Source organism: Diadema setosum, chromosome 10 (genome assembly GCF_964275005.1).
Source record: "Diadema setosum chromosome 10, eeDiaSeto1, whole genome shotgun sequence".
Classification (NCBI taxonomy): Eukaryota; Metazoa; Echinodermata; class Echinoidea; order Diadematoida; family Diadematidae; genus Diadema; species Diadema setosum.
In genome coordinates this window covers 22,504,134-22,526,421 of record NC_092694.1, presented here as the reverse complement: position 1 = coordinate 22,526,421, position 22,288 = coordinate 22,504,134, and the positions used below count along the sequence as shown (strand labels likewise).

The 22,288-nt window shown below is 37.2% G+C and overlaps 1 protein-coding gene across 1 annotated transcript; it reads left to right on the top strand.

Moving 5' to 3' along the window:
- The first annotated feature begins 8,369 nt into the window (after nt 1-8,369).
- Nucleotides 8,370-21,833, top strand: LOC140234341 (GDP-fucose protein O-fucosyltransferase 1-like). The gene is made up of 7 exons (XM_072314400.1): nt 8,370-8,655; nt 9,947-10,056; nt 13,134-13,314; nt 14,800-14,932; nt 16,770-16,965; nt 20,850-21,074; nt 21,669-21,833. The coding sequence occupies exons 1-7, from the start codon at nt 8,370-8,372 to the stop codon at nt 21,831-21,833; spliced, it is 1,296 nt and encodes a 431-aa protein (XP_072170501.1).
- Nucleotides 21,834-22,288: the final 455 nt, after the last annotated feature.

Genomic DNA, 22,288 nt, shown 5'->3' with positions numbered 1-22,288 from the left:
CAAGTGCTATAATGGAAGACAGAGCATGAGCAGAATTGTTGTTACGAAGAAGAGCAAGAATTAATTGCATTCATGCCGTGTCACCGTCAGAATTTTAAATAGTATTCATATAATATTCAATGAAGAATGAGATGTATGTACATTGTATGTTTTTTTTTTTCCACTTGCACCAGTTATCATGGTTTTAAAGTGTACAGGGAGCGATCTAATCATTATGTATCATATTCATGATAGAGCTACATGTATAGGTACTATCATTATTTTTTTTTTTTTCAAGACACATAGACTTCAAGGTTAATAATCAGCAGCTGGAAGTCTCAGTAAATCCTGACGAAAGTCAGAAAACTTGGGCGATATGTTTTGTAGATGAATTGCATTCCATTGCATGGTGTCGTATTGCTCATGCTGAATATCTGTTCAACTGTGTGAATTGACTGTAAAAAGCTGACTAAGTGTTCAACTATGTGGGTCTGTAGAGATTACGGGATTATTCCACTCCAGTTTTCATCCTTTTCTAGAAGATAGCTTTTTATTTAGTGAGGGTATGGCCAGGTTGTTGTTCATTATCTCAGAGCCTTTCTATCTTCCCTGGCTGTCAAACTCTGGCATTTATAACCATGCTATGCTCACAACTTGAGGTTTGCTCAATTACTAAAAACACAAAAAATGTATTGACCTTATGATATTTGAGCTGATATGAAGTGAGTCAAAGATTATAACAAACCTATTCATTAAAAAAAAAGTAAACATATCATTTAGGACATTTTGTGTCAGTGTGTGCCTTGTATAAACTGAACTGACTTGACAAAAGTAAGACCTCTGAATTCACTGAAATACATTTTAAATCTATTTATAAAAGTGTCATGTGGGTCATTTTCTATGTTTGATAGTTTTTGGAAGGAGGGCAAGAGGTTTATATAGTTGAAGCATTGTTAGTTGCAGTACTGTACAAATAATCTAGTAGGGTTTGATAGGTCTTTGTAGTCATTATCACTTACAATACAATTCTACATATTCTTTAAAACATCTGCAAACTTGCCCTGTATTCTGTACACATAATATATCTCAAAAAAACGTCTTTATAACAAAAGGATAATAATTTTACCATGTGCACACCATGGAAGACATGTCAGCCATTAGCATTTTGTTCTAAAACTGGGAGAGTCTTGACAATAGTGTGTACAGATACTGATATAGATACAGATATTTTTTGAACTTTTTAGGAGGTTTACAGCATATTGTTGTATTTCACCACAATATTAACATCAAGTTAAAAGAATAATGTACAGAGTACACAAGCACGTGCATGCAAAAGTTTGCCAGAAGTAAATCTCATATACGTGTACAACGTACATGTATATATATATATATACCTGTAACTTGTAATTAACTGGATGGTTGCTAGCTGCTATTGAATTCAGTAACGAAAAGTTTGTAAATGCTTGCTAATCCAACAATTGTTATTTTTTTGGCAAAGACTTTGGTATAAATGTATCTTTCAACAATGTATTTTGCTTTATGTGATATTACTGGTGTTACTCAAATAAGTGCAGATACACTGTATGAGGCATAGTGTAAGAGGTTGAATAGGTCTGTTATTCAATTTCAACATGGCTAGCCTATTCAGGTGATACTGATTCTTTACATATTTGGGTTTGCGCCCTCTGTAACTGTAAACATTACAGTGTATGCTGCTTAACCCGTTAAGGACGAGTCCCGAGTATACTCGGGCAGGTGTCTATGGGAAATGCGTGTTGTAGCAAAATTAGTCCGTCCTCAACGGGTTAAACACAACAGTGAACATGAAGGCGATATTATTTGGGCAGTACTGTCTATTTTTGCACAAACATGTATCCATTCAATTTTGAAGATAGTATTTACAGCTGAAGGATAGTAGACAAACTCACAAGACTTATGTGCAATGACCACAAAAACCAAAGTTGTGTGCTAGAATTCCTTTACTGTTGATGTTGCCCTGCATTTTGTCTTCCACTTTACAGTGGACTCCTGTTTTAACAAAGTCCTCATTACCGACAGTGTTCTTTTGTTATATTGAAATTTCATTATAACTAAACAGGTAATAAAAAAAAAAAAGAGCTGATAATTTTGTGACCCAGATTTTTATTTCATTGTAACCGGAATTTCGTTATAACTGTGTTCATTATCACAGGAGTGTACTGTATCAGTCAATATCTTTCTTTCTTTCTTTTAGGGAGATGGGATTTCATTTGATTTCATGTTGATAGTTGATTTATTATTTTCTGTGTGATGATCAGCATGTTTGCCTCAAAAATATGAAACTTTGTACTAGTGCAAACTGTTCACTGCTTTTCCATATGATAACAATTTTGCAACAAATGAATTCTGAGCAATACATTACGCATGACAGAGAAATAAACCATTGTTCAATGTAAGAAAAATAAAATTCTGTTTGTTAAAGGTAGTGCTAACTCCTAATGAATGTTTGAAACTGCAAATCTTCATATGCTGTTAAGCCAGAATTATTTGCAGCTTTAAGTTTGTGTGCACTGGAGCCACTGGCCTTTTTCATGACATGAATTTTTTTTTTTTTGAATTTCCACCGGCATTCAATGCATAGGAGTATGGACAAGAAATTACATGTGCATTTTAATTTCACAAACCTTTGCTCCTTTTTACATTCACATAAATTTCACTGCACAAAAATGTCACATTTTACAGTAGTAAAATGCATGTTGGAGCATTGATATAGTGGATGACCTAGGATTTGTGAAATCAGAGATCCAGTAAGTTTGATACACCATGAGCTTTTACATTCTTTGATAAGTGATTTACTCAGTTCCATGACGTTTGCTCGTGCTACAGTTCCCATGAAATACAATGTATGTACATGCTAAGCCAAACAAATTATACCCGGCCACAAACATAACCCTAACCCTAATCCTAATCCTCACATCAGACTAAACCTAAAACCCGACCACAACCCTAACCCAAGCCTTAGTCCTTGGAGAAAATATGACCAGAGCAATTGTCACAGGAACAAATGTTGTGTCACCAATATACTCACAGTATCCCTGTAAGCCCAGGTGTATTGATAGGTACCTGGTGGTAATAAGGCTGAGGTTATGATACAATGCATTCTCGACGTAACACACATCTTTGCATTTGTTACCATTGCTATTGCTCATACAAACACTGAATAATTAATATCTATTTACGTCGATGAAGGGCAACTTGTCAGTCAGTTGCGATAAAAATATTTCCATGCAAGAATCATTAATTTGCCTAAATACGGTGCACTCCCGTTATAACGAGCACGGTTATAACTAAATCCCGGTTAAAACGAAGTGAAAATTCAGATCGCAACATCCGCCCTATTTTGTGTATGTGTTCGGTTATAGCGAAAATTCGATATAACGAAAGAAAACTGCCGATCCCGAGGACTTCGTTATAACGAGAGTCCACTGTATGCAGTGCCCGCTGATAAGGGATGATATACATACGTGCATAATGGTAGGAATTCCGTTCGGTTAAAGTCCAGTGAATCAAGCGCCTGTCTAGCCATCATGACGTCATCGGTTTTATAGAATCCCGGTGAAATTCTTTGTTCTGAAGGTTCGTTACCAAATCTGAAAATGAAATAAGGTTCCTAATTTCTAAGGTTCGTTTTTGTTGTTGTTGTTGTTGTTTTTGTTTTTTTGGAAACTCACAAATTTTTATAGGGTCCTACCTAGATGTTAGTTAATCTGAAATAAAATAGGGTTTGTAAATCTGAACTTCTGTGGCGTTATTCCGCAAGTTCGTTATTCCAAATATTCGTTTATCCGAAAATATAAGGTTCGTTATTACGAAAGTTCATCAATCCGTAAACGAAATACCGGTAGGCCCTAATTAGGGTTCATAAGTCCGAATAACGAAAGAAGGTGCGTATGTAACGAACTGCGAATTTACAAAATCATGACCCTTATTCGGATTAACGAACCTCCGGAATCTTCAATTTCGAAACAAAAACTTTCGAAAAAAAAAGTCATTTTTTCGAAGCAAAAACCCTTCAGGATAGCGAACCGTATTTCACTTTCAAATGAAAGGACCTTCAGAATAACAAAACTTATTACGTTGTCAGACTAACGAATCTTTGGGATGATAAACCTACTTCATTTTCATATTAATGAACCTCCGAAAAAACGAATCTCATATTCTTAGATTAACAAACATTCGGAATATAATTATAACAAACCTTTCTTTTTTACGAACTAAAACCAGAATCCAATCCGAGTAGGCCTATTGTATGTCCTCTCATTATTATCATTATTGTTGTTGTTATTATTATTATTACCATCATCATCATCATTTAGTCATGGCTATAGTGATTTAGAAAAATGATAACTGGCATCCATTTACGTCTATGAAAAGGGAACATTATTTTTGTCAGTCAGTTGCAATAAATGCATCTCGGGCCAAGACTTATTCATTTTCAAAAAGTAACGACTTTATATTTTCCTAACAGAGTGTCCTTTCTGACCTAGTTTCTTTTCAATTAAAATTTTATACATGTACATTATCGAGTGTATGAAACATATACGTTTACCATTCTATGAAGAAGCGTATAGAGTGCGAGTATCATCATTAATCTGCAGTAACGTCACAACTTGGCAAATGAAGATTTTGTCGTTCTCTCTCAAATTACCGACATTCCAAGTGATAACGTATTTTGATGCATTTTTTTTTTTACTTTGGAACAAAAATAATGAGTACTTTTAACAACTTCATCAATGTCATATAAAATGAAGCATACAGTGTACGTTACCACCTTAATTCACAGGATGAAAGCATATAGCTTGTGCGTCTTCAGTGTGTATAAAGTTGATGGAAGTTGATCAAAGCGGAGGGGTTAGGGGTGTATGTCCCTTCTCACACGAGTGAGCTTTTAGTTTTGGGTTTTGTTTTGTTTTTGTTTTTGTTTTTTTCTTGGGGGGGGGGCGCAAGGATCCGAGGAGGCGGGGTTGTACAGGCAATTACAAAATTTATGCTCTTGTGAAGACTCCTATTTTCAGGTAAGCAATGAAAGAATCCATTGTTTGCAGAGATAATATTATGGTTCGGCGGTTCCGCGACCCTGAATTCTATACGTAACGGACACGGGAGATGAACTATACATATTAAAATTGCTGCTTTCCTAATATACTGGCGTGTCCATTGAACACAGGTCACGGTACGTGCGTGAAATATATCTTCAGAAAAAAAAAATGATTGTTCCCCGAGTATGAAATGTAGTTCCTGATAATAGCATATACATTAGGGAGAGATATTCGAGTTTGCATGTGCTTTGCATGTAATTACTATTATATCCCCAGCATTTAGACTTTGTACCCTGGAGATAGTCTGTGTTTCTTTGTTTTGTTTTTGCTTTTGTTTCTGTTTTTGTGTTTGTTTTTGAAGATGCATGGTAGAAGGGAGAGATCAAGGATACCAGGCGAGAGGAGGTATATCGATTGCTATTACTGAAATTCGGAATGAAGGGCGTGGGAAACTCCCTCAGTCTATACCTATAGTACGTAGACTTGCGTGGAGCTTACAACTGGAAGTGCAAAGACCCTGTTTGGAAATGCACATAGTGCTTCCATCATAGCACAAGTTGCCCAGGTAAGTAATGGTTTTATGTAAAAGGGCCAAGTTAAGAATTCCTGTCGGTGACTGGTTAGGGGAATTTTACTGCTGATACACATGCATCAGGCCTATATTGAATATGCACGCGACTGATAGCTCTAAATTATGACTGCCTTATGAATTAATGTGCTCCATAGCACGGCATATCCAACATTAATCATAGTGAACCGTCTTTCTAATTGACTCAATATACAGTATGTAGTCAATTTCTGGTGGATTTTCTCTTTCGAGACCTGTATAGTCGCACAACTGAATTTTGATTTGAAAACTGAAATTTCCACATATTTCCCTTTAAATGATAAGAATTGAAGAGAAAAAAAAAAATAGCTTTAACCTCTTTCGAAGGTGCCGAATCCGAATCTGGTTGATACGATTCTTGCATCACGAAGGGTTTTGAGATATCCAAGATATAGCCGTCAAAATCGGTGCCCAAAACTGAATTCCGACAAAAGAACTCCCATAAATGGTGACTAACTGAAGATGAATAATCCTCTTCCGAGGTTGCTGAATCCGTATCTGATCATTGCAACTCTTGCATTCTTTAAGGTTTTCAGATAATATTCAAGATGGTCACCAAAGTGGCCGTTTTATAGTTTAATTTCCAATATGACTATTTCCTCATAAAGTGGAAAAAAATGGAAATAAATTTATAGGTTTACCCTATTTTGGGGTCCTGTATACAAATCTGGTTGACACATATCTTGCATGCATGCTAGAGGTTTTGAGATATTCCAAAGTGACCTCCAAAGGCAAAAATTCCTTTCAATGGTGAATCATTGTGCTCCAATATCTCGTATTTTTAATATACATTATGCCTTTTTGGTGAGCGAATTTGCCCAAACAGCCAAAATGGGATCCAAAGTGTTAATCTTTATATATATATATATATATATATATATATATATATATATATATATATATATATATATATATATATATATATACATATACACATATACACATATATGTATATATATATATATATATATATATATATATATATATATATATATATATATCAATACATAGCAACAATATAGGCCCATAATGCCTCAGAAGATGTTTTCACCATGCAGTACTGGAAAAAAAAAGTTGATATCGACATACTCTTTAGAAAAGATTAAAAAAAATCTCACTCTTAGAACACAGAGATGCTAATTTTATCATGCCAACAAAACGTAAAAAGATGGCTTGCAAAATGACTGTCAATATTGCTCTCACGATGTCATAAGTTATAGTACTCTATATAATTGGCTAGTAGAATTGTGTGACATGTGATTCTTTGGTTTTTACTTTCAGAAAATACTTCTAATTACTTACAGCAGGACCACAGATCTTTATTTTGATGAAACTCTTCTTACATTCGTATTCAAACATTATTGATGATTGTTTCATAGTATGTTCACCATTTTCAACGTGGAATATTCCACAGTGTGGAAATTTGAATGAGCTTTTGTGCTCGATATTAACTGTCTAGCAAATGAGAGATATTCGTGCTTTATCAGAAGGCCTACTCAAAAAGTCTTTATATCCCCCCCCCCCCCACACACACACACACTAATTTTCCCGTACCACTCTACGCTACCATACCCTTGTTAGCTTCACACGCACGGATATGCGAGTGCATCTGTGCCTTTCCTTGAGTGACAATGAATTTGAGTTGCTCTGCCGTGCAAGTTGACATCCTGAGTTTGGTACCATGCAGGGCCCTGTTGCTTAAAAAGATGCAATCAAACACAAGTCAGGCATTAGCTAATCAGAATTGAGTATTCAGAGACTTTTTTTTTTTATTATTTGACTTGATTATGTTTGATTTCAAATTTTATGAAACAGGGACCATACACAAATAATTCCATTCCCATGGCAATGTTAATGTTTACTTGTCAAGTGTTCCTTCAACACTGTTTGACTAATTTTACTTACTCTGCGAATTTAAAGTGACAGTATAGTTTGGCTGAGATGGGTATTTAGGTTTGAACTTTTTGCGAGATAATTAGAAGCCCCGCATATGAAATATAAAAGAGCATGCGATTCTAAGCGGAATGAAATGTTTATTTTGATGAAAATCAGTTTTGAAGTGGCTGATATAATGGTATGCACCAAAAAAAAAAAGGTCTTAATAATAGCTGGGTCCCAACTTTTACTAGAACCTCTTTGCTTTACTCTGTTTTTTTGGATATCTCAGCCGATTCAAAAATCGATTTTGATCAGATAAACTTTTAATTCGTCCTAGAATCGTATGCTCTTTAATATTTCAATACTCCATATGTGGGGTTTCTAATTATCTCGCCAACAGTTAATGAATCCCCTTCTCAACTAAAACTACACCATCCCATCTAATGTGTCCATTCTTCAGCAGGATACTGATGAGAGAGTCTTCGTGGTCCTGGTAAATCTGGGGTGTCTGGATCGATGCTATGAATGGTTACAGCTCGTTATTCCGAAGGTTCGTTATTCCGAAGGCTCTTCAGTCCGAAGATTCGTTATTCCGAAGGTTCGTTATTCCGAATTTCATTTTGGGAATAACGAACCTTCGGAATAACGCCACAAATGTTCGGATTAACGAACCCTTTTTCATTTTCGGATTAACGAACCTCTAGGTATAGGGAATTTGTGTGTTTCGGATTAACGAACCTTCGGAATAATGAACCTTCGGAATAGCGAACCTTCGGAATAACGAACAGCACCCGCTATGAATGGTGGTGGTCATCATCTACAGCAAAATGAGTCGAGTAGCACTTCTGGCTTTCATGCTCCTGTACTGCATATTCTATCAATTGGCGCAAGGGGTCGACACTAAAGACCCCTTGAATCAAAATGATGGAGAGATAGACACGGAGACGAGAGAAAGGGACATCAACGTGGAAGAGGAGATGATACTTGTGACTGACGACAGGGAGGATGGCGTGTTTTCCACTGGGGGAGCTGGAAGTGAAATGGAAGTTGCCAGCGCCTCCCCTAAACTTTCATGGGATCCTAATGGATATTTTACTTTCTGTCCATGTATGGGTAAGGCTTTTGCATTGAGTTCTGCTCAGGTTTCATATAGTTTTCTGTTTCATGTGTATTTAATTCCCCAATGGTGATGCTTTGTACTGAAAAGAAAAAAAAAACGTGAAGCATCATAGCGTCATTACACACACACACACACACACACACACACACACACACACACACATCCAAGGATGTCAAGAATTACTCAGACAAGCAGAGAGTCATATAGGCCTGCTAGCGAGCTTCAGACCCGCGGAGCAAATGTTACCTCTCGGGTTGAACCTGGATAATGGAAACAGCTATTACGCGCATATTATGTATTTTTATTTTTATTTTTATTTTTATTTTTTTTTTTTTTTTGGGGGGGGGGTGCACGTCATGAGTTCGACACCCAAGAATCATACAGCCCACGAATCATACAACCCATGAGATCGATACAAGCAAACAACGCCCTTGCCCAAGAGACCGATTCATAAAGCCCCGTGTTGTACAATGTTAAAAATCGTGAGCTGTAGTTACCGAGTGTGTCGAACTTAATGGGCCCTATTTGCCTGGTGTCGAATTCATGGGTTGTATGACTCATGGACCTTTTTTTTTTTCAATGTCGAATTCACGGTCTGTATGACTCGTGGGTGTCGGTCTCGCGGGATGACCCACATTGTTGGCAAATAGTAGCCGCGTCTTGGATTAACGTCGATCGCAGATCTAAAGGGCTTTTTACACTTGTATTTCTTAACCCCGGACTTTCTCTGACCCAGGACTATCGTTAGTCCCGTACCAATTTTTTCAGCTTTTTACACTCGCCAATTAGTCCTGTACTATCTCTTGTCCGGGGCTAAGGAGAAAACTGACCTTTTTACACTCGTATTTCTTAGCCCCGGACTTTCCAAACCACATGAATATTCATAATCACGCTGTGTACTGTACACGTACACGCACGCACCGGCAGCACTTGATTACCTCGTTTCTGATTGGTCAGTGAGGGTCGGACTTCGTCTCCGTCGCTTAGCCCAGGATTATTTTTTCGTTCTGTTTACACTCACTTGCTTGGCACCGCAATTGCGGTGCTAACCCCTGCTATTTTGCAGGGCCAGATAGTACCGTACTATCGGTGGGGCTAGCCCACTTTGGCAAAAACGAGTGTAAACAGAAAGTGGGCTAAGGATAGTCCCGTACCAACGGTGGGGCTAAGGCCCCCCCCCCCCCCCCCCTTAGCCCCACCGATAGTCCGGGGCTAAGCAAAAATTTACAAGTGTAAAAAGCCCTATACATATCTGAAGCTCGCTTTATTCTCTATTTACTGAAGGTCAATTTGGAAACCAAATGGAACACTACCTAGGGGCCCTGGCCTTCGGGAAGGCCATCAGTAGGACAATTATTCTACCTCCTTTTCCTACTCCCCGAGGTCATTACTATGTAAGTATCATATCATGTATATCACTTCTGCGATTATGTGGGAATGAGAAAGACCATTGTCTTCTTCAGTATTCCTGTAATACTGCATTTATCAATACATGTATACAAGAAACAAGAAAGCAGACCCATGAGAAAACGCAAATTCTCCCAAAGACAATATCTCAGGCCTATACATGCAATGATGATGTAAACCAAAAACATTTTTATGCAAAACAAATCTTAATATCTCACTGGTGTGGATGATTACGTGAAACGGGGCAATTATGTCGGGTGTATATTATATACAACACGAGCTATGTGATAGACATTCAGGAGTCATACAGCTCACCAGCAGTCATACAGCCCATGAATTACTACAGCTAGCTCACAAGATCAGTTCAGTTTAGTTTTATTCACCATCATTTTAGCACTATACAATAAAAAGACACACAAAGATGCATAACGTATACGAAATGAACATAAAAAAGAACAAAACAAAACAAAACAAAACAAAAACGATTGAGCTTGATGGTGGGAACCTCCAGTATGAAGCAGTACTTACAGATAGGGGCCACAATAATGCTGTAGATGTAAAACAAAAGACATCAGTACATTTCAAGTTTTCTCTGTACATTATGGTTTGGGGGAATGAAGAAAAAAAAAATACATATACACATAGATACCCTGACAAGCAACAGGGAAATACAGGAGAGATGAAAAAAAAAAAAAAAGAGGAGGAAACAATAATCTGAGAGTATACGTCAGAGTTGGACTTGAGACATAGTGCTCGCGAGCAATGATTTTCATTCATCATGTGAATACAAAGTGATGTGAGTACGATGATAATAGATTTGTAAACTTTCCCTCGGGAAGAAAATTTTGAAATAATTGACAATCTCTTGCATCGTGATAAAATAGAACTATGCTTTATGTCTTCTAAAAGAGCATTTCATAATTTTGGGGAATTTTACTTGGAATCAGTTCTGGGCTAAAGTTGTGCACATCTTTGGCTGTTGCAGTGAATTTTTCTATGAAAATAGCTATTTAAGACTAATAAATCATTAAACACACATCCAGCGTGAAGCATTTACATAAAAGCCAATGAATTATATGATATTGAATCACTTATAATATACGAAGCTGAGAAAACGGGTTACTCATGTGGGAATTTCGCTATAACTGTATCTTCTTCTTTTTTTAATTTCTATTTCTTTTTCGAAGTTGACTTTTGTATCGATGACCCCAGATAATATTACAATAATTCAAATGTGACATTAGATACTATCTGCAATATCATAAGTATGGTTTTGGGCAGAATGCGCTTCAATGTTCTATAAAGAGTACCAAGGCTTTTTGATGTTTTCAATGAAGTGGCATTGATGTGAGGTCTCCAGGAGAGATGTTCGTTTGATTTAACACCAGGAAATTTTGTATCATTCACTATTGATACAGGGTGCCCTGCGATACGGATATTTGGTTGGTAGCAGGGTATTCTTCTGTTTCTTGTTCCTGATCTTAGTCTAATCGAGATTTAGGAATGATTCCTTTCAAATAAATCACTTATGTAAATCAATCAGCTCCGCGTTGAATACTGTTAAGATCGTTGAAATTTTTGTGGGATGCGATAATCGTTGTGTCGTCGGCAAATGATAAAAACTTGACGATAATTAGAAGAAGAAGAAGAAACTGAAGAGGTCTTAGAACTGAGCTCTGTGGGACACCACAGCAAAGATTACCAAAACTTCATACCTACCTACCGTGCACTTTATAATATTATATATATATATACAGTGCGAAAAGAAGAGCAAGGTGGACGTAGCTAGGGTCAACGTGCCTGTTTATTGCCGCCGAGCTTTCGGTCCCAAACGGTCCCAAACGGTCCCAAATAATGAAGGAGCTACACTGGTACTGTAAATGGTCGAGACCCCTTCTCGCAGTCTATATATATATATATATATATATATATACAATATTCTATACATATATCTATAGATATGATTATGCATATACATAATATTATATATATATATATATATATATGTACATATATACTCTTTCGGTCCCGCCAAAGCTGGATGAAAAGGCAACAATAGTTCGTGACGTCATGCGAGGACAATGATAAAGAAAGAAAATTTCACAAATTTCACATACTTGTATTATAAACTTTGTCTTTATACTGACATTAAATGGGTTATAATTCTGCTGTATTTGAAAAAGATGAGTTTGTGTTTCTGTTTTGTTTTGTGTTATGTTGTGTTAAAAAATGACAATGTATAATTATCTTTTGTTGTCCGCATACTCCATGCGTTGTAGTCCTCTCATCCAGCGATGGCGGTATAACGAAATGTTCCTTTTAAGAGTCATAACTTTTCAACGGGATGTCCAATTCCCTCCCCCCGCCCCCTGAGTTTGTTTGTTTTTTTTTCAAATTCACTGATTGTGCGCAACTTATAGTGCCGTATTAACTCAATCTACATTTTTTTGTTTTATTCTCATTACGAAGACATCATTATATTGTTAAATTACATCTTCATGTCAGATTCAACTGAAAACTGCAGAACAAAACATTTCAACCAGCTCCATGTCTACATGACATTTAATATTGATGAACATCATCAGCGGCAACTGTCATTGTTTTAGATGTACTAATGACTATACCTGTATAACCATATACTAAATAATATTGGTGTAGAAAACGCAATAGGAAACTTCACCAACTATTCTCATCACTGTAACAATAAGCAATGAAGTATAATGTAACAATGTACGTACAATATTTAATGATTTATTGACTATTTAGGATGATAATTATATAGAATGCAAAAGGCTGATATAAAACGTAGTGATCGTTTTCAAATGAATATCACATGAAGTGCAGCAATTTCTTTGTGTTTGTGTTGTAACATTCAACCATTATCGAGATATTATGACGTATGGAACACTGCACTATGAAGATATAAAAGATGAAAGACAGAAAAATATCTTGAGAAATATCCGTAGAAATAAACTGAATTGCAATCATCTTTTCTTTCATGTTTTCTTAAAATAATGACCTTATAAATTTATATTTTATCTTCTGTCATTTATTGCCTATCGAGGTAAACGTCCCATTCACTGACTGGTTCCAGTTTGAAGCCCTGCTAGAGTTTTACTCCCGCCTCATCACCATGGAGACATTCATTCAGGAGCTGGAGCCATCCCATTGGCCAGAGGAAGAGAGGCGGGGCTATTGCCGGATTCCAGCCGCGGTTTCTGACTTCTTGTGTGACACGACGAATGGTAGGAGGCTAAGGCGATGCGTTTTTACAATTGGCGAGGAAAAAGTATATGGCAGATTATGTGCGAGGGAGCGGAGCGACTGAGCCGGAGGGGGGGGGGGGGGGATGGGGTGGGGGTTATCATCCCTCTTACACTATAGGTTGGTGTCACTCGTGGAAGGATTCTTGTGAGCCCTTCTTAGTACAAGTGCTATATTTTAGATCAACTCGTAGATTGCACCATTGCACACCTCTGACCTCATTACTCATTTTGCTGCTACCCATTCCCCTTTCTCAAAAAAATGGTTGCGATTTCTGTTCGAAATTCAGGAACCGGTTTGGAGCTGCGCACAGCGCACGCTCAAGGTCAAATGATAAAATTTCCCATTTTCCACCGTACCGCTGACATATGCCTGAAGCTGAAGGTATTTTCATGAAAGTTATTGTACATATACATACAATTCCAGATAAATATTCTCAATAGGAAAGTTTTAGGCTATGGGGTCAAATGTCAAAGGTCAAAGGAAAATGCGAAAATTTTACCCTTTTCTCCCTGTTGGAAACGGCTAAAGGTATCTTCATGGAGTAACTCGGTGGTATCTTCATATTTTACATATACATGTATTACATGATTATGGTTCCCTTGGAAAGTTTCATAGGGTTATTGGGTTAAAGGTCAGGTTCAAATGCTAAAGTTTAACTTTACATTGAGTAATACTCAATCTAATGCTGAACTTTGCATTATTGTTTCCATACCTTCGAAATGACCCGATGCGTGCACTTAATAAGATTTGGTTTACCTGTATTAACATGCAGTGGCACTGTACAGGGGAAGATTTGGAACATTTGGGGCAAAGGTAATGTGAAAATACTAACATTTCACTCTTGCTACCTTCCATACACATTTTGAAATGATATCGCTTAAAGGACAAGTTCACCTTCATATACATGTGGATTGAGTGAATGCAACAATATTAGTAGAACACATCAGTGAAAGTTTGAGGAAAATCCGACAATCCGTTCAAAAAGTATGTGCGCAATCACTGCTGGATGAGAAGACTACTACAGTGTATGATGTCATATGCGTACAATGATATAAGGAAAATAAAAAGAGAATTTCACAAAACTTTACATTTTCAATTAAGTGCACATTTCTTTGACTTGTCACTGACGTATGTTAAGGGTAATATCATTCCCCTTGCCTTCTGAAAGAGAGAAGTCGAGTGTTCTTTTGTTATGCGAGAAAAGTGAAAATATGTTGAATTTTCTTTATACTTTCTCTATATCGTTGTACACATGTGACATCACAAGCTACAGTAGTCTTCTCATCCAGCCGTGACTGAGCAGAAAGTTAACAAAAAATCACAACTTTTGAACGAATTGTCCGATTTTCTTTAAACTCTCACTGATGTGTTCTACTGATATTGCTGCATTCACTCAACCAACATATCTATGACGGTGAACTTTTCCAGTCCAGCTTTTCTCTTCATTGACCTCCCCTTACCAGGAATACCCTTCCGTTCATTCTGGGATCGGTCCGGGATCAACTTTGCTGAAGAGATCAAGTTTGATCTCTCAAGTGCGGCAGACATCACAGACGAATTAGGCATGCAAAGAGTGAAGAAGGACTTTAATTCGAGGTGTTCAAACTTTTGGTAGAATTAACAGTAATTCATTCCTTGATTTAAGAGTTGTACAGCATTTCTGCCTGTTTGTTACTCATTACCCATTTATGTGCTTAGAAACATCAGTATTAAGCGCTATATAAGCGTTATTCATTATCATTAAGTGCTATTCATTACTGGATTTATTACTGGATATATTTAGTTGCTTAAGGCAAACCATGAATATAGGTATAGATCTATAGATCGCAAACACTTCACATTTTGCACAATTCACCGCTACACGGTTTTTTTTTTTTTCGTTTTTGTTTTTCCTCCTCATTCTTCCCTTTCTTTCTCTTTATCTGCACTCAGTGAGTGGTGAAGTGTATTGATTCAATTCAATTCAATGTTTTATTTCCTTTTTCGACAAGAACATAAATTATAAACATCACTTTTTTGTAACAGAAAATAAGGTGCGTAAAACTGATATGTGAAATTATTTCTATGGATGAAAGGGGCATGATAAGGGGGTTAAAACACATACTGTTTAATGAATTAGTGCTTTCCTTGAAAGATAACATCAGTGTAAGTCTATACAGATTAAGTGTCTAGAAGCTTATCACATTAAAAAAAAAAAAATATATATATATATATATAAGGCAAGCCTACTACTATACACTGTAAGAAAAATAGGTTCAACTTTGCACCTTTAGAATTCCATGTGACGCAGTAGCATGTACTTGTAGCATCTTTATCTCTAAAATCGGAGCTATAAGGACCTTCTTCCACTGGAAATCTCTATGAATCTGGATCCTTCTCTGGGTTCTCTGGTAAAGCTGTTACAGCGCCATCTTTGTTATTCATAAGACATCAGATACTTAAAACTACATGCAGTTATAGACCCTATTTTACTGTGTTTTAACTCTCCAAGTTGTGCAAATTAATAAAACATTGTCCCCTATCGCACAAATGTGCTGCACATCGAGATCCAAGGTGGGATTGTACTATATTTTGTTCTGAAAAAAGGTAGGCCTATAGATCTATTTTTCAATCTGTCACTGGAACTCAATAATGACTCAGTCACTGCAAAATTGACTTACAAATTCCAATTCGAAAAATATTATCCACCTTACTCAGATACATATGGCAAATAGATTATGTGGAAAGAGGGCAAAAAGGTAGAACAAAGCCACAAAACTGCCAACGTTTTGAAACACAAATCTATACTCGGTACAATATGATCTGCTAATTATAATCACCGTTCACGGCCAATTGGGATTGTCACAGGTTTCACCCTAGTCACTCCTTGTAGGGTTAGTTTCTTCTCTTTGGTTTTAGTCACTGACAGATATAAGAAAGCAGTACGGGACTATTAGATTTCAAGATTTAAATTCATTCTTCATTTCCATCACATAAACCAAAGAGATGCACTCCCTGCATAAACAGAGAAATTATATACAACGTTTAAGCAGAGCATATTTGTGAATAGCACAAACGTAAATTAACAAAGTACATGTGAAAATGAGTAACAAATGAAGAAAACATAGATGTGATTTATTTTCTTCAATACATACATAATATTAGTGCATAAAGTACAAGTCAATTAAGGATGAGAATGGAAATGGAGGGTCCCATGCACTAAAAAGCAAAGCTTGTACGATATGGGACCCTCAGAAAATACATAAGACAGCGAATAATGAATTAACGAAGCTGCAAACCGATATATAACAAAATCAAGCGGACCAAAGTCAACTGACATGAAATCAAATCAAATTGAACCAAATCAAATCAAATCAAATCAAATCAAATCAAATCAGATCAGATTAAAAGGCCTTCCTTATAAATGCAGTCTCTTGGCAAACCTTTCCCGCAGATTTCCTGCAAGTGAGCATCCGGTCCTTGCCTTCAAGGAAGCCCCGGCAAAGTTCCCTATAGATCCCAACAACCGCATCATCCAGGACTACATCAAGTGGAACCCGACTCTCTTTGCCCAAGCCCAGTCCAACATGGACGATATGTTCGAAGGGGCGCCCTACGTAGGCATCCACCTCAGGAATGGCGACGAATGGGTGGGTGAGAATAAGCTGTGCCACAAAGTCCTGCTTATAAGATGCGTATATACATATATATATATATATGTGTGTGTGTGTGTGTGTGTGTGTGTGTGTGTGTGTGTGTGTGTGTGTGTGTGTGTGTGTGTGTGATATGAGAAAGTAAGGAGAAAACGGTGCGTAGCTTTGACATCGTTACGTCTTCTCACTGTTCCTCCTTTTCGGAAAAGTACAAGAGTTGAAAAGTCGGGAGTCGAACCCTGGTCTATTTTTATGGAACGCCAACACGTATATCTATATATATATATATATATATATATATATATATGTATATATATATATGTATATACATATATAATACATATCATGTGTGTGTGTGTCTGTCTGTCTGTCTGTCCATGGTACAGTATGATTAAGGTTATCATAATCTGCACGTATTTTGTTTCAAAGAGATTGATTGTGTTCTTCTTTATTTTTCATTATTAATTTATACATTTTGGTTGTCATAGATGTTGCACAAAAAGAAGCGATTTTCATCTGAATCTGAGCAGATTTAACGAGAAACAATTACTTCAGCATGCCGATCAATGGGATGCTAAAATTTGATACACTTTTATTATGTATCAAAGAAAAGCAACAATATGGATGAAAATGAGAATCCTTGGTAGTTTTCATACAGCTTTGATTCATTTTTTTAATACACATTGATATCAATGTGATTCATTAATGTGATATACATATATATATATCGACTCATTTTGGTGTACCGGTATTAAACAAAATGTGTATCAAATGACACGATGTATTAAAACAGTATCAAACCAAGCAGTGCCAAAATGATGAGGGTTTCAATTTTTACGACATCAAATCTGTATCAAATATTGATGGATTTACATGCTGTCATTTAAGTATCAAAATTCTATCAAATATTGACATATCAAAATAGCACCAAAAGTGTATCTGAGGCTGCGTGTTTCATCACAATTTTTGACAAAATTTATTAAATCTGTATCAAATACTGATTGATCCAAAATGTAAGCGTATCTAATCATTGATCACATGTGATACATGATTTTTGTACAAATAAACACAAATGTAGGCCTACGTGTGAGACCATATGCATGCGTTTGTTTGTGATCTGGTAAGTCGAATAAAGTTGTCGTTACTATGGGACCCTACATTCCCCCCCCCCCTCCCCCAACTGTCCAAAGGCCCAGATACATAGCTAGACCCTTGTCTGTAGGACATATAGCTTCTGATTTTTGTCTCGCCCGCTTGTAAAGCGGAAGCGAGACATAAGAGCCCAAATTCACGAAGGTGGTACAATAATTTGAAACCATGGTTAAAACCATGGACAATTTGTATGGAGCGCCAAGTGTCGCATGGCCTATTTCGTTACGAAATCAGTCATTTCGTCGACGAAATGACTTCGACGAAATGACTGATTTCATAACGAAATAGGCCATGCGACATTTGGCGCTCCATACAAATTGTCCATGGTTTAAACCATGGTCTCAATTAATGTCATAATTTGGTGTAATCTTATTCCACAACTTTGAGCTAGGACTTTTAACTCATAACACATGTACGTAACCTAAAAATTCCGGCCAAGTTCGAATAAGGGTGCAGTCCGACAAGGTCAAAGGTCAAAAGGTAAAATAAACTTTCCCTGATAAGCACTGTATTCACAGTCGTATGATGGTGTACACTCAAAGGGTTCCACAAATTTGAGCCATGACCACCAAACTTGCAATACTATAGATATCCTAAAAATGCCAGTCAAGTTCGAATATGGGTGCAATCTGACAAGGTCAAAGGTTAAAATGTCTATAAACTTTCCTGATAAGCACATACGGTGGACTCCGGTCATAACGAAGTCCTCGGGACCGGCAGTTTTCTTTCGTTATATCGACATTTTATAACCGAAACGTAAAGTGGATAATGATACGGCCTGAATTTTTACTTCGTTGTAACCGGAATTTCGTTAACAGTGTTTGCTACAACAGAGTGCACTGTACTCTTAGAGCATGTGGTGTACTCTGCAGCTTTCTATTCCAGATTTGAACCGTGACCACCAGAATTACACCATAGGTACTGAAAGAGATGATAAAGTTTTGATTGAGATAGGGATTCAGATGTTAACTTTTTCAGGATGATTAAAAGCACTTATTTGATATGATTTCAAGAGGAATTAAAAGTTCATTTGATGAAAATTGGTTTAGAAATGGTTGAGATATAAAAACACCACAGTAAAGTAAAGTGGTTGTAATGAAAGATGGAACCCCGTTTATAAGACCTCTTTGTTTTTGGATATACAGTAGATCAATAGGCTCACGAAACCGACACTTTAATGCCCCATGATATAATGTACAACTCGTGGGTTTGTTTGTTTGTTTGTTTGTTTGTTTGTTTGTTTGTTTGTTTGTTTGTTTTTTGGGGGTGGGTCATTGTCAAACTTGTGGGCCTTGTTTACCTAATGTCGATATTATGGACCTTTTTTGCCTATTTCATGTCAAACTCGTGGACCTTGTTTACTTACTGTCGGACTCATGGGCCTTATTTGACTAGTGTCGAGCTCATGGACTGTATGACTCGTGCAATGGCCTGCATGACTCATAGACCTTTTTTTTTTTTCATTGTCGAACTCGTGGGCCGTAAGACTCGTATACTGTCATCACTTTAACTCTTAGCAATATCATCAGGGAGGTGCTAGAGAAGGAGAAACAACTCCTGCTCTCCTTTGAAGTCATGCGCGGCACCGCCGAGAAGTTATGCGCTTAACTACAGGTGGAAACCAGGTGCTTTGACAAAAGAGAGCATCAATAATCGGGACTAGCGCTCTCACATCTAGAAATACTTGCCCCTATATACTGCAATTCGCTCTCTCTTTCAATGTGATGGCAACAATGAATTTGTGTGCCTTGAATTGGAGCAGCGAATCAAAATGCAGTGTAAAACTGACAATTTTTAACAGCAAATAGTTTAGAAGCACGCTGGAAACACGTTTTAGTGGAGTACTTTATTTGAAAGATCAAACTATCTCAGATTAAAAGATAGAAAAGTAACATGCGGAAATGTGCGCATTATAGAAAAATATTAGGTTTTTAAGAGGGCCTAATATTCATTTCATTTCGATTTGCGCATTACGAAGAAACTAGAAATATATGTTTATAATATTGAATTCTTTCCTAAACTATTCTAAATCAATTCGAGTATTTCATTTAAAATTTTACGGTGAAATAAAGCTTGTAATTCAACGAAAGGTGAGATGCGTTCTTCGTCTCCGAACTTCGTCTTGCAACTAGAGCGGTGCCGAGCATGACTTCAAAGCGTAGTGGAATGCTAGACATCCCATTGTAACGCCTTGAACCCAAACATGTGTTTGCATGAATTACGAAGAGTTGCCACTCCATCTCTGTAACACCTCCCTGGTAACACCTCCCTGATATCATCAAGCAAATTTAAAGAGTCTTTATTGAGTGCATATCTTGCGGACACTGAATAATTTGTAATGTCTTATGTAATATTGTGGTATGTTTGTTGTCCGATCAAACATTCTTGTCAACACGCTGCAGATTGCATTTTCGGTCTTGCCATCAGGCTCTCTGAATTCATCATTAGCAATTCCACATTCTACTTCGTTTCCCTCTCTTTCTCCTTCCCTCTACCTCTCTCTCACTTTCTACCCAGAGCTTGACGGCAGGAACCAAATGTTACATTGTTTCCAAGGTAAAAGAACTTGTATCATTATTTCTGTTGTAATATTCATAAATGAGAAGTATGAAAATAAAATGAATTAAAAGAATTAAAAGCAGATATTCGATGCGATTGAGTACACGTCTCCATTCCCATCATTGCACTCTCTACACCCCCTTCCACCCCCTCCCCTATATGCCTTCCAGGAGAAGGGATGTGACCACGAGGGAGCCACAAAACTGATTGCGGCCTTTCGGGAGTGCCACGAGCCTGGGGACGAGAGGTTGACGAGAACGATGTGCTTCCCCCCGAAGGACGTCATCTTGGAGCAGACGAGAGAGGCCATAGAGAAGCTTGGTGCAAAGCATCTCTTTATTGCCACAGACAGGCTGTCCTACCAGAAGGAATTAGAAGAATTTCTTGGAGATGACGTGAGTAGATATCTTCCATTTGGAGTAACTTTTTTCTTTCATGTATCTTCCATCTGTATACTGCAGCTGCATGATTTTTTGTTCGTTGTCTTTCATATAAACCCCCATCACCCTTCGGCCATCATCTTCCTTCTTCCTTCCTGCAATCAAGGAAGCCTCCTTCTCCTTTTCCTCCTCCTTTTTGTCTTCTTTCGTGTATTTGCCTTCCTTCTACTCTTCTTCTCATTTCTATTGTCCTCAGCACACTCTAGCACATCCTTTACTCTACCTGTTCTTCCCCCTCTACGTAATTTGCTGAGAATAGTGCACTCCCCCGAAGTATGTACATGCTGACCTCCTCTTGCACTCCAGATACAGTGGATTCCCGTTACAACGAATTCCTCGGGATGTTTATTCGTTCTTTCAAAATCTCGTTATAACCGAACAAATAAGCAATAAAAATACGTAAAGAGGATAATGTTTTTGAACGTTTTGAAATTTTACGTCGATGTAACCAAAATTTCGTTATAACCGTGTTCGTTATAAAAGGAGTGCACTGCATATGTCAGAAATCTTACAAGTGCTGGTTTCCCTTGACCTATGAACTCTTGACAGGTCAAAGTGCACCATCTTGACCCTCATCTACCCCAGATTGACCTCATCATTCTGGGTCAGGCAGACTTCTTCATCGGCAACTGCCTTTCTTCATTTACCGCCTTCGTGAAACGCGAGAGGGACGCAAATAACAAACCTTCCAATTTCTGGGGCAGAGGGCTTTGATGTCTGGCATGAAAATCTTTGTAGACTAAGAAATAGATGATAGGGTGAAATTTTGTCTGGCTTGTTAATCCTTTTATAAAAGATCATTATGCGTGTATAAGTGTATTAAATGTACAATATTTCCGTCAAATGTATGTTATCCTTTGTCAATACGTTCACTGCAATATTGAAACTGGTATTTTGTTCCGATGTTGAAAATTTGGAGATACACCTCTTTCTGGCAAATATTGATGCTGAATCTCGGCTTGCCATACCTGAACTGACTACCTTACTTGTGCTAAGACAAAAACAGATTTTGTCTTATGTGTGTGTATATATATATATATGTATATATATATACATATACATATATATATAGTTGAGACAATGTAGATAACAGAAGATGTCGCATGAAACCGGCAGAGTTGTGAAGCTTTCGACCGTGGTCTTCCTCAGCTTTAATGTCTGTTTGTGAA

Excerpts from the sequence above, each read along its gene's own strand:
- LOC140234341 (XM_072314400.1), top strand. The coding sequence starts at position 8,370 with ATGAGTCGAGTAGCACTTCTGGCTTTCATGCTCCTGTACTGCATATTC. Across the intron at positions 13,315-14,799 it reads CTTGTGTGACACGACGAATG|GAATACCCTTCCGTTCATTC; the intron begins GTAGGAGGCTAA and ends TCCCCTTACCAG. Across the intron at positions 14,933-16,769 it reads AAGAAGGACTTTAATTCGAG|ATTTCCTGCAAGTGAGCATC; the intron begins GTGTTCAAACTT and ends CCTTTCCCGCAG.